General features: G+C 42.9%; 1 protein-coding gene across 1 annotated transcript in view; it reads left to right on the top strand.

Annotated features, from left to right (window-relative positions):
• Positions 1-5,726, top strand: part of LOC138663183 (zinc finger protein 157-like) — a 117,112-nt gene extending 111,386 nt beyond the window's left edge. Inside the window, exon 13 of the mRNA XM_069749335.1 lies at positions 4,356-5,726. Coding sequence (XP_069605436.1) covers positions 4,356-5,608 — 1,253 coding nt within the window. The 3' untranslated portion in view covers positions 5,609-5,726. The remainder of the gene's footprint in view (positions 1-4,355) is intronic.
• The last annotated feature ends 8,214 nt before the right edge of the window (positions 5,727-13,940 follow it).

Genomic DNA, 13,940 nt, shown 5'->3' with positions numbered 1-13,940 from the left:
ACCGCAATGTTAACCATAGAAGTGTAGGGGTCCCGGGCTTTCCCAAAATATCGGCGGAGCCTCCACACCACCGATAACCTGCAGTGTTGCACCTCCAAACACCCCATCATCCCAGCCTGCAGCATTGCGCCACTCTTGCCTCATCAAGCAGTGACCCTGGGACCCTGCTCCACCGTGGCCAGTAAGGTATACTCGAATTATAAGATGCACCCCCATTTTCCCCAAATAATTTTTTTGGGAAAAAAGTGCGTCATAATCCGAAAAATACGGTATTTTTTTTTTTTACTCACTTATATTGCGTCAATAATTTCACAGCACTTTACAGACATTAATGGCACTTTCCCCATTGGATCTCACAATCTAAATTTCTTATCAGTATGTCTGCAAGAAAGCGCTTATGGGCCGGTCTCTTTCATGAGGTCCAAGTCTATAGTTTGTTGTTAGCAGGATAGCACTTAAGCTTGCTTAATCCATCACCCCGGGGCAACCACTGTCAACTGACAGAGCACTGACCACTGACAGAGAGTGAATAATTATCCTCTTCATTACCTAACTTTTGCGCATCCATCACCTCTTCCTCCTTGTCCTTCTCCATTTGTTTCTCCAATGGCAACCACCAGTGAGGCAACAGACTGGAACTTAGAGATATTGTTAACCATTCCTCATCCTCCTCTGCTTCCTCCTCTTCCCCCCCCCGGGACCACCACCACCCCCTCCCACAGACTATTTATAGTGTGATCCAGCATGTAGATGACCGAAATAGTGATTCTGATGACTGCATAGTCAGCGCTAATCATCTTAGTAGCCATTTCAAAAATGTGCAAAAGGGTGCAGAGGTCCTTCATCTGTGCCAATCTGTAAGTGTGAATTGCACCATGTCCATACTGCGTTGTGCCAGGCTATGCAAAATGTCATACTACACCACGTCTTGGAGCTGATACCACAGTTGCTGCAACATGTGCAGAGTTGAATTCCATGGTGTTGTCTCATTGCATATCAATCAGTTAACCGGTAGGCTGAAAGATCTTTATACCAACTTACGAGGAATGCTTTAAGGGAGCACACAATGACAGTGGTTTCTGCAGCAGAGCATCCACACTGGGACAGTGGCGGAGGAATTGCGGTACCATCAGTTGAGCATGCGAGCCGTTAAGGGCACGTGTGTGTATGGTTGCCCTCGCATAGGGCCGCCACCAGGTTTGCACCGTTATCGCACACGGCCTTCCCTGGCTCCTAGTTCAGTGGAGAAATCCAAGGATTAGCATGGATAGTTGTCCACAACTATTGATTTGTATGACTGCAATCTCCAAGTCATATTAATTTAAACACTGCCTGATTGCATTGAGCCCTGGCTGCGCAGTACGGAGGTGGGGGGATTCTTTCTGCAGTGTTGGAACGTGCGTCTCATTAAGGGAGAGGTTGAGGGTGTAGGTGGAGGCCCTAGAGGAGGTGGAGCAGGCGGAAGTACTGAAGGAAGTGTTAGAGGGTCTCCTTCACATTATAGGATCCAATTTAAACTGCTTGTTCTCACCCACAAAGCTCTCCACAGAGCCGCACAACCCTCCCCCCCCCCTTCCCTACTTCTCCTCCCTCCTCCCCTACTTCTGGGGTTTGTCTCTGGTAACTCCCAGAAAAAAAGTTAAATTAAATGTATAATAGGTAGATAAAATGACAAGAAATAAGTGATTCATAGGAGAGTCCAGAGACAAAAGTACACATTATAGCACAAGGTAAAATAGGTAATTATCAGCAATTATAGACAATATCATGCAAGGATATGAGGATAAATCCAGGCCCAAAAAAACCCACATATAAATACCCAGGGTCCAGAGGGCTATAATGTATCCCCTTAAACGCATACACTGGATACAGTATACTAGATACACTATAGCCCTCTGGACCATAAATAATGTGGACACCCTCTGTTTTTCCACAGACAGATGACGAACATGAATTGGGGTTTATTTTTTGCTGGATCAGTAGAAGTGTTTATTGGTATTATTTTCACCTACTTAACATTGTTAGGTGACTTTGGGAGGCAGAGTGAACAAACAGTTGAGCACCACGCTCTACTGGTTCATCCTATGAGGTTTGCTATTAATAATAATAATAATAATAATCTTTATTTATATAGCGCCAACATATTCCGCAGCGCTTTACAGTTTAACAGTTTCAAACACAAAAGTCATAAGTAACAACGTTAACAATACAATAATTAAAGCAAAATAAGACGACCCTGCTCGTGAAAGCTTACAATCTACAATGAGGTGGGGGAGATGCAAAGTACAGGTGTGTATTTACAATGATGTATTTACAATGATGGTCCAGCCATCTTCAGGGGTTGGGGAATAGATGGGGATAGTGAATGGGCTACACACACACACAAACATAAAATGACTTTGATTAGTGAACGTGATAGGTCACTCTGAACAAATGTGTTTTGAGCGAGCGCCTAAAACTATGCAAATTATGGATGGTCCTAATATCTTGGGGTAGAGCATTCCAGAGGATTGGCGCAGCACGGGAGAAGTCTTGGAGTCGGGAGTGGGAGGTACGGATTAGTGCAGAGGTTAATCGAAAGTCATTTGCAGAGCGCAGTGGTCTGTTAGGCTGATAGACAGAAATGAGGGAGGAGATGTAAGGGGGTGCCGCACTGTGGAGAGCTTTGTGGGTGAGAACAAGTACTTTGAATTGTATCCTGTAATGAATGGGTAGCCAGTGTAACGACTGGCGAAGAGTGGACGCGTCCGAGTAACGATTAGCCAGATGGACGACCCTGGCTGCTGTATTAAGGATGGACTGGAGAGGGGAAAGTCGAGTGAGGGGGAGGCCAATTAATAGAGCGTTACAGTAGTCCAGGCGGGAGTGGATCAGGGCGACAGTGAGGGTTTTAGCTGTCTCCATGGTGAGAAAAGGGCGGATTCTAGAGATGTTCTTTAGGTGTAAGCGGCACGAGCGGGCAAGAGATTGTATATGGGAGGTGAAGGAGAGATCGAAGTCAAACATAACACCCAGACAGCGCGCCTGCTGCCGGGGTATTATTATGGTGCCACCCACGGAGAGGGAAATGTCAGATTTAGGGAGGTTAGTAGATGGTGGGAGCAGAAGAAGTTCAGTTTTGGAGAGGTTGAGTTTCAGATAGAGATCGGACATGATGTTGGAGACTGCGGACAGACAGTCAGTGGCGTTCTGTAGTACAGCGGGGGTAAGGTCATGGGATGACGTATATAGTTGTGTGTCGTCGGCATAAAGATGGTACTGAAAGCCAAATCTGCTGATGGTCTGTCCAATTGGGGCCGTGTAGAGAGAGAACAGAAGGGGGCCAAGGACTGAGCCCTGAGGTACCCCGGCAGCGAGAGGAAGAGGAGATGAAGTGGAGCCAGAGAACAGAACACTGAAGGAGCGGTCAGAAAGGTAGGAGGAGAACCAGGAGAGAGCAGTGTCCTTAATGCCTAGTGACTGGAGCCTAGAGAGAAGGAGAGGGTGGTCAAGAGTGTCAAAAGCTGCAGAAAGGTCGAGAAGAATGAGCAGAGAGTGGTCACCATTACGTTTTGCTGTCAGAAGGTCATTGGTCACTTTGATGAGTGCAGTTTCTGTCGAATGTAGGGGGCGGAAACCGGACTGTGAAGGTTCTAGGAGGGAGTGAGTGGAGAGGTAACGGGTAAGGCGGGAGTATATCAGGCGCTCCAAAAGTTTAGAGATGAAGGGGAGATTGGAGACCGGTCTGTAGTTGTTTGTGAAGGATGGGTTGAGGGTGGGTTTCTTCAGTAATGGAGTAATGATAGAGTGTTTGAAGGAGGAGGGGAAAATGCCAGAGGAGAGGGAGAGATTAAAGATTGTAGTTAGGTGACTTGTGACAACTGGAGAGAGAGAGACTGGAGGAGATGTGAGGGAATGGGGCCGGTAGTGCATGTAGTCGGACGAGAAGAGGAGAGGAGCTTGGAGACTTCTTCTTCTGTGATGGGATCGAATGTGGAGAGTGAGCCAGGGGCAATGAGGGGAGGGATGGGAGTCACTGAACTTAGTTGTTGGGAGCAGATTTCCTGACGGATATTGTCTATTTTCTCTATAAAGTGGGAGGCCAGGTCACCAGCACAAATATCTGTGATAGGGGCTTGTGCTTTTGGCCTGAGGAGGGAGTGAAAGGTGTCAAAAAGTTTCTTGGGGTTGTTGGATAGTGAGGAGATCAGAGTGGTAAAGTAGGTCTATTATACTGTGAACTATTATTGTCTTGGTGAATAATTCAAAATTTTTATATAACTTGCCATTTTTATGGTTAGTAAGTATAAATGTTCAAAAATATGAAATTCAAGGATATTTTATTAAAAAATAATAATTGGTTTTATTCTTGGCAGATTACTGTACGAGACGATTAGAAGGACAGCTGACATCTTCAAATTTTAAATCAGATGATCTTGAGATCCCACAGAATACAGTTGAAGTGAATGCCATTACTCCAGATATACTATCATCCCTTCACAGCAAAGATCTGTTATCTGATCCTTTGAAACAGGTCCTGTCTTCTGATTCCTTACCAACTACTAGGGAAAATCAATGTCACAAAATAAGTAGTAAAAAACGAATGGCTCCTAAAGTAAAAACAGAATATGGAAATAGTTTTCCCCTCGAAATGTCTTTTCTAAGGAAAGCAAATTGTATCAAACATAAAAAAATTCACACAGTAGAGAATATATTTTCTTGTTCCAAGTGTGGGAAATGTTTTAACAAGAAATCAAATTTGGTTAGTCACCAGAGAACTCACACAGGTGAGAAGCCTTTTTCATGTTCAAAATGTGGAAAATGGTTTAACCGGAAATCAACTTTGGTTAGTCACCAGAGAATTCACACTGGGGAGAAGCCTTTTTCATGCTCCGAATGTGGGAAATGTTTTAACTGGAAATCTGATGTTGTGCTACACCAGAGAACCCACACAGGGGAGAAGCCTTTTTCATGTTTAGAATGTGGGAAATGTTTTAACAGAAAATCAGATCTTGTTTCTCACCAGAGAATTCACACAGGAACGCAGCCTTTTTCATGTTCAGATTGTGGAAAATATTTTAACCAGAAATCACGTTTGGATAGTCACCAGAGAAATCACACAGGTGAGAAGCCTTTTTCATGCTCAGAATGTGGGAAATGTTTTAACAGAAAATCAGATCTTGTTAATCATCAGAGAATTCACACTGGAGAGAAGCCTTTTTTATGTTCAGAATGTGGAAAAAGTTTTACCTGGAAATCTGATGTTGTGCTACACCAGAGAACCCACACAGGGGAGAAGCCTTTTTCATGTTCAGAATGCGGGAAATGTTTTAACAGAAAATCAGATCTTGTAACTCACCAGAGAATTCACACTGGGGAGAAGCCTTTTTTATGTTCAGAATGTGGAAAATCTTTTAACCAGAAATCAAGTCTTGTTGGTCATCAGAGAATTCACACCGGTGCAAAGCCTTTTTCATGTTCAGAATGTGGAAAATGTATTGCACTAAAATCAAATTTTTTAAAGCACCAAAGAATTCACACAAGTGAGAAAATGGTTTCATGTTCAGAATGTGGAAAATGTTTTACAAAGAAATCAACTCTTGTTACACATCAGATAACTCACACATAGGTGAAGCCATTTTAATGGGAAACGTTTTGTGAAGGAATAATCTCTTCTTAGTCAACAGAGCAGTCGCAAAGGTGAGAAGCCTTTTTAGATTCTTAATGGTGGAAATGTTTTACTTGGAAATACACACTAAGCAAGAAAAAAAATCTTGCTGATAAGCGAGTGCATCTTATAGACTGGAGGCAGGTTCCTGTGACGGAAGAGAACAATAACACAGTGCCCTTCCTGATCACTGAGAGAACTGCTCTCTCCTCCAGCCCCACACTTATGTAATTAATTTGTGCAGAGCAGGAGAGGAAGGTACTGGGACCTGCACAGAGGCTGCACATCCTGAGTGAGCAGCTAAAGAACTTTCCACCCGCTAAGTTCAAGGCCCTTTCAGATCATGTAACACTGTGTTACATATTTTCAAAAAGTTGTCAGGTTCAGTTATTAAATGAGCCATTTCTAAATGGTTTTGATCTCCTGAATTCAAATCTGACAATAAATTTTTTTTGTTTTCTCGTGTTTCTAGGATAGAGGTTTTCTTCTACTGCTACAAATAATTATTGCATAAAACATTATTACTTTTGCAAATATAAAGATGCAGAATATTTTGTTTGAGGAGTTGGCCACTTACTATAGACTATTGGACCAATGCATGTAGAGCGGAATCCACTGCTCTAAGTGATGCAGACTTTTTCCAGCACGGTGTACCAGTTATATCAATCTTATTGATGTGTTTTATTAGGCATTTGCTTGCTTGCATGTTCAGTCTCAGAAATCAATCTTTCCATTCAGTGACAGTAAGCAGAGGAAGACGTAGTTGGATCTTATGTAAACATAAGGCCAGAAAGGATATTTCTACAGGTAACTGTAAATCAATCATTCTTTCAATCTCATCAGTATCTGAGGAGTCTCAAGCCATTGTTCTCCCAGCCACTAGGCCCATTGTGTGGCTAGGTATAGTAGACCCAGGAGAGCCATCACCACTGGGGGACTTGCATGCAATCCCATGTGATGGGTTTCTGGAATATTCTTCATTCTTTGAGATAAAACCAATGTTTACCAATGTTTATGGGGAAGGGTGTGAACACTTCTGCCAATTCAGGGGGCTGATCACAGAGAGAGTAAAGGAAGACACATGTATTGTCAAGGAATTGGTGGAGTGATGTCAACGGGCAGGAATCTATCACTGAGGTCCTGAAGCACATGGATGAATGGCCCATGGAGTTTGGAGATCGGTTGTTGGCTGACGGGGTGTGATTTCAGTCAGCTAGAGGAACATAGGCTGTGACTGCACACTATACCCGCGGGAGATACCAAAAGCTGTGGGCCAACCAAAGTTGGGAGACAGTGGCTATCACCTAGTACAGGGGCAGTGGAACTACCGATCCTGGGTTGGGAATTTGTGGACTGAGGACATTGTATTTTGGCTATCTACCTAGATTTGCTATATAACCGTGTATGGCAGAAATAAAGCTAGCTGCATCGTTAACCTACCTGGTTGATTATTACAACACACAACCTCAAACCTTCACATTTTGTTATGCCAATTTTGTAATATTTATTCAGATGAAACATAGCAACCATATCAAATAACTAAAACCTGTCTCAACAATATTGCTGTAACGACTCTGTTGTTGGGTATTCCAGGAACAGGGGTTCTTTCGCTTTACCTAACGCTAGTGGTACCCTAGCTCACCCTGTTTCCCAGCTTACGTCAGATGGTGACACCGGCACCACATACCTTGCCTTAACTCCTGAATATGCCCTCTGTTTGTACCCTCCTCCCACCCAAGGAAGAGGGGAGTAGTAGTGTAATGTAATACACCAACCCGACTAACAAGGTAATACAAATAGGTATAAAGGAAAATAGCAATCATACAAAAATATACAAACAACAGAGGTAAACAACGGGGAGTGGAGAATGGGATAAAACCAAAGTCAGCGAAGGAGAGGATTAGCCCACAACCAAAACCACGCAACAGTCTCAAATAAATCCACCAAATGACTTCTCAAACAACAACAAAGCACCATCTCCTAGCCATGCAGCAGAAGCTATCTTTGACAATGGGTGCTTGTGAGGGCCCAGATTATATAGTAGATAGGAGTGGTTAACTGAGAAGCTGAGAGCCTTAATGCAGGAAGGCTTTAAAGAGCAGAGATGGGTGGTCACCTGGATGTTCGGGTCCAGCCAAACGCTTACAAGAACTCAAGGTTCGGGTATCAGCACACCCGGACCGCATTCACTTGAATGGGAGGCCTGAACATCCAGTGTTTGCCATGCTGTCATGTGCATGACAGTGCGGCAAACACTGCTTCTGATCGGCGGTGAAATCATCCCCACCCGTCAGAAAGCCGCAGTTCTTGCGCTGTCAAAAGACAGCGTGAGCGCTTAACTTTGATTGGAGGTATGAAGATTACCTCCGGTCACTGGTGTGAGCTGATGGTACTACTGCTCCCATCAGCCTATGCGTGCTGCCACTAATAACTCCCATCAGCCACTGCTGTGGTCATTGTTTTCATCAGCTGGCTCCTGCACTGTAAAGAAATAATTTAAAAAAAAAACGGTGTGGGTTCCCCTGTATTCTTGATAACCAGCCAGGCAAAACGAACAGCTGGGAGCTGCAACCCTCAGCTGTCAGCTTCAGCAAGGCTGGTTATCAAGAATAGAGGGATCCCCAAGCCATATTTTTAATTATTTAAATAATTTAAAAAAACGGAAAGGGGTCCTTCCAATTTTTGACAACCAGCCTTGGTAAAGCTGGCAGCTGGTATTCTCAGCCCATTTTTAGAAAAAAATAAAAAAAGTTATGGCTCTGGGAGGAAGGGGAGTAAAAAATGAAAATGCAAAACCAAAAATACCTCTGGATGTTAAGCAGTTAACCCCACTTGCCGCTGCTACAGGGCAAGTGGGGAGAGACAGGCAAAGCGCCAGAACTGGCGCATCCAATAGCTGCGCCTTTTCTGGGTGGCTGCAGGCTGCTATTTTTAGGCTAGGGGGCCCAACATCCATGGCCCCTTACCAGCCTGAAAATACCAGCCTCATGCTGTCAGCTTTAGCAAGGCTGGTTGTCAAAAATCGGGGGGACCCCACGCTGTTTCTTAAAATTATTTATTTAAATTAAAAAAATATGGTGTGGGGACCCCTCTGTTCTTGATAACCAGCCTTGCTGACAGCTGAGGGTGGTAGCCCCCAGCTGTGAGTTTTGCCTGGCTAGTTATCAATAATACAGGAGAACCCACGCCCAATTTTTTTGTTTTTTAATTATTTATTTACAGCGCAGGAACTAGCTGATGAAAACAACCATCAGTAGCTCCTGATCTCGCTGTTATTAGCAGCAGTAGGCATCGGATGATGGGAGCAGTAGTCCTATCAGCTGACACGGTTACCGGAGGTAAACTTTATATCTCTGATCACAACTGAGCACTCATGCTGTCTTGACTGCGTGGGAACCGCGGCTCTCTGACTGGCAGGGATGATTTCACCGCCGATCAGAAACGGTGTTTGCCGAGCTGTCATGTATATGACAGCACGACAAACACCCGGTGTTCGGGCAGCCAAACCTAAACCGTAACACAAACTTCCTGGTGAAGTCCGTGTTCGGTGTCCGTGCCCGAATAGTAGGTGTTTGGTACAGACGCTAAACTTTACTGTTCGGATTCGCCCATCTCTATTCAAGAGCTCTCAACTGAACATATTAACCCCTGCACTTCTAAAATACACTTGCACCACTTTATATGAAGTTGAAGTGCTTCTAAACAGTTCATGAGTAGGAGAAGTCAGATGCTGCAGTCTTCTGGCTCCTTTCTGTCGCAGTAAACCCATGACAATTGTGAATTCTAAAGTTATAGAAATTTCATTACAAAATTTGGTCCTCATTCAGTGACAACTCTTTTTTGCTTGTCTCTTGTACTCCTACTCCTGCATCTCTTACAATTTGACCAACAGTAATCTGCAAGTATTGATGGATTCCATTTTCCTTAATATCTTTTCTCTATAGCCGAAATATCTTGGTGAAATCTCTCACCGTGCTTGTTGTTCACTGCTCCGCAGTTTGGTGGAAGAACTTCTGTATGTGAATGTAAGAAATGCATCTTTGGACACATCGATACGTCATGGTCGTCTGGTACTTACCGAACTTTGACTTATGGATACATCATGGGGATCTCCTAGCCACAGGGGCTCTGTGCACGTTTGCCACCGGGTATCAACTGATTCTGACAGCTGACATCCGGCACTGAGAGCAGGCATTAAGAAAGGGGACTATGTAATCTCAACCATAGTGGAGTGCTGAGCAAGGAAAATCCCGTAGTGCAGCATTAAAATCCATCGATATATGAAAAAGGTAAATCCAGATTCAGAGCGCCTGTGTATAATGTCACTGTTGATTACTGTATTACCTGTACACTGTATTCTATGTACAGGGTTCCTGTGTATAATGTCACCGATGATCACTGAATTACCTGTACACTGACACTATATACAGAGCTCCTATGTATAATGTCACTGTTGATCACTGTATTACCTGTACACTGTATACTATATACAGAGCCCCTGTGTATAATGTTTTTGGTGATCCCTGTATTACCTGCACACTGACACTATATACAGAGCTCCTGTTTATAATGTCACTGATGATCACTGTACTACCTATACACATAGTGTATAATGTCACTGGTGATGCCTGTATTACCTGTACACTGACACTAGACAGAGCTCCTGCGTATAATATCACTGGTGATCACAGTATCACCTGTACACTGATGCTATATGCAGAGCTCCTGTGTATAATGTCACTGAAAATCACTATTACCTATACACTCTATACAGAGCACCTGTGTCTAATATGTGAAAAAACACGGCACTCAGGAAGGTTACTTGTAGGTGCTCAAGTAGGGTGCCCAACCCTTGTATCAAATGTTCAAAATAAAGTGCCATTCAGTTTTTTGAAAAGAAACTTGTTAATTTATTATGCATCCAGACAATAAGTTGATTGTTTTCGGTCCAACAAGGACCTTCATCAGAACAATCTTTGTCCAAGTGAGGAAATTTACATACAGGTGAAAAGAAAACAGAAACTAAATTTAAATTATCTGTCAATAATGCACAGTAATTATATGTAATAGAGTAGTCTCATCAAATAATATGTCAAAAAAATAATAACAATAACATTATGGTTGGTGCTGCGATAACCATGTTCTAAGGAAGAAAGCATCAGCTTGTCAACATTATATAAGCACTGTGGCACCAGGTTATTAAAGAAAAAACATATTAGCAGGAGTATGACTTTTAAAGGGAACCTGTCACCCCAAAAATCTAAGATGAGCTGCGGCCACCGGCATCAGGGGCTTATCTCCAGCATTCTGTAATTCTGTAGATAAGTGTTGTGAATTCTGTTGTCGAACTCCCTCCTGTGATCGTGGTGGTTTAGATAAGCCCCCGATGTATCCTGAAAGATGAGAAAAAGAGGTTATATTATACTCAACCAGGGGCGGTCCGGGTCCGATGGGTGTCGGGGTCTGGGGCCTCCTATCTTCTTAAGATGACGTCCTCTTCTTGTGTTCACGCCGCAGCCACGGCGCAGGCGTACTTTGTCTGCCCTGTTGAGGGCAGAGCAAAGTACTGCAGTGCGCAGGTGCCGGGAAAGGTCAGAGAGGCCCGGCGCCTGTAAAATAATAATAATAATCAAAATTATAATAAGGCAACAAATATACAGAGATCAATTATTGAACAAGAAGCTCTGAGTAAAGAGTGTGTGTATCAGCTATCCTGGAGACCTTGGCTTCTGCATCTGTTGTTTGTATGTCAAAGCTAAAGAGAGGAGTTGTCAAGTTGGTCTATATGTGGATTGCTTAGGTTACTTGTAACTAAAACAAATTATATTTAGAATGTACCATGAGGTAATGTAAAGAGCCAATGTATGTTTGCAAATTACTAGGTTTTGCTAATATGGTATGAGCTATGGATATAGCACCAGGTAGATCACCTTATGTGGTTAGGAGGTAGGAAAAGATAGTAACCAATGGAAGTCTATGGGTCAAAAGAGTATATAAGGGCAGACCCAGCACCAGTAGGGGGAGACTTTCTCATTCCTTGAGCACTCTCCACATGGACCACATCATGCCTCAAAGACATACGTAAGACCTATGCTTAATTTTTCTCTTATAATGTGTGTGCTATGAACTTATGAACTTACTTTTTCTTCATTTTTGTAATCACTTTTTGAATGGACATTAAATAAGATTTGTTTTATCCACACAATTCAATTTTGCTTTTCTTTCCTATTCTCACCGTATTACTTGAAAAAATAAGGAATAGCTATTTTTCTAACATTTTGGCGAGCCTTAGCCCGATCTGATTTTTTTTGTGTGGAATTCAACCCCTTGTACAGGGGGGGAAGGTCAGTACTTTGCTCTGCCCTCAACCAGGGCAGACAAGAAGATAGGAGGCACCGGACCGTGACGCCCATCGGACCCGGACCGCAGCGGGACCGCCCCTGGGTGAGTATAATCTAACCTCTTTTTCTCATCTTTCAGGATACATCGGGGGCTCATCTATAGTATTACAGAATTCTGTAGATAAGCCCCTGATGCTGGTGGCTGCAGCTCATCTTTGATTTTTGGGGTGACAGATTCCCTTTACATAGTAACATAGTTAGTAAGGCCGAAAAAAGACATTTGTCCATCCAGTTCAGCCTATATTCCATCATAATAAATCCCCAGATCTACGTCCTTCTACAGAACCTAATAATTGTATGATACAATATTGTTCTGCTCCAGGAAGACATCCAGGCCTCTCTTGAACCCCTCGACTGAGTTCGCCATCACCACCTCCTCAGGCAAGCAATTCCAGATTCTCACTGCCCTAACAGTAAAGAATCCTCTTCTATGTTGGTGGAAAAACCTTCTCTCTTCCAGACGCAAAGAATGCCCCCTTGTGCCCGTCACCTTCCTTGGTATAATCAGATCCTCAGCGAGATATTTGTATTGTCCCCTTATATACTTATACATGGTTATTAGATCGCCCCTCAGTCGTCTTTTTTCTAGACTAAATAATCCTAATTTCGCTAATCTATCTGGGTATTGTAGTTCTCCCATCCCCTTTATTAATTTTGTTGCCCTCCTTTGTACTCTCTCTAGTTCCATTATATCCTTCCTGAGCACCGATGCCCAAAACTAGACACAGTACTCCATGTGCGGTCTAACTAGGGATTTGTAAAGATGCAGTATAATGCTCTCATCATGTGTATCCAGACCTCTTTTAATGCAGCCCATGATCCTGTTTGCCTTGGCAGCTACTGCCTGGCACTGGATGCTCCAGGTAAGTTTATCATTAACTAGGATCCCCAAATCCTTCTCCCTGTCAGATTTACCCAGTGGTTTCCTGTTCAGTGTGTAATGGTGATATTGATTTCTTCTTCCCATGTGTATAACCTTACATTTATCATTGTTAAACCTCATCTGCCACCTTTCAGCCCAAGTTTCCAACTTATCCAGATCCATCTGTAGCAGAATACTATCTTCTCTTGTATTAACTGCTTTACATAGTTTTGTATCATCTGCAAATATCGATATTTTACTGTGTAAACCTTCTACCAGATCATTAATGAATATGTCACAGCGACCCAGTTAGAGACTATACCAATTTATAACCACCCTCTTCTTTCTATCACTAAGCCAGTTACTAACCCATTTACACACATTTTCCCCCAGACCAAGCATTCTCATTTTGTGTACCAACCTCTTGTGCGGCACGGTATCAAACGCTTTGGAAAAATCGAGATATACCACGTCCAATGACTCACCGTGGTCCAGCCTATAGCTTACCTCTTCATAAAAACTGATTAGATTGGTTTGACAGGAGCGATTTCTCATAAACCCATGCTGATATGGAGTTAAACAGTTATTCTCATTGAGATAATCCAGAATAACATCCCTCAGAAACCCTTCAAATATTTTACCAACAATATAGGTTAGACTTACTGGCCTATAATTTCCAGGTTCACTTTTAGAGCCCTTTTTGAATATTGGCACCACATTTGCTATGCGCCAGTCCTGCGGAACAGACCCCGTCGCTATAGAGTCCCTAAAAATAAGAAATAATGGTTTACTATTATCATTACTTAGTTCTCTTAGTATTCGTGGGTGTATGCCATCCGGACTCGGAGATTTATCTATTTTAATCTTATTTAGCCGGTTTCGCACCTCTTCTTGGGTTAGATTGGTGACCCTTAATATAGGGTTTTCATTGTTTCTTGGGATTTCACCTAGCATTTCATTTTCCACCGTGAATACCGTGGAGAAGAAGGTGTTTAATATGTTAGCTTTAACATATAAGCAATCTACCGGA

The sequence above is a fragment of the Ranitomeya imitator genome, chromosome 2 (assembly GCF_032444005.1).
Source record: "Ranitomeya imitator isolate aRanImi1 chromosome 2, aRanImi1.pri, whole genome shotgun sequence".
In the NCBI taxonomy this organism is placed as follows: Eukaryota; Metazoa; Chordata; class Amphibia; order Anura; family Dendrobatidae; genus Ranitomeya; species Ranitomeya imitator.
This window is presented reverse-complemented; position numbering and strand designations above follow the sequence as displayed.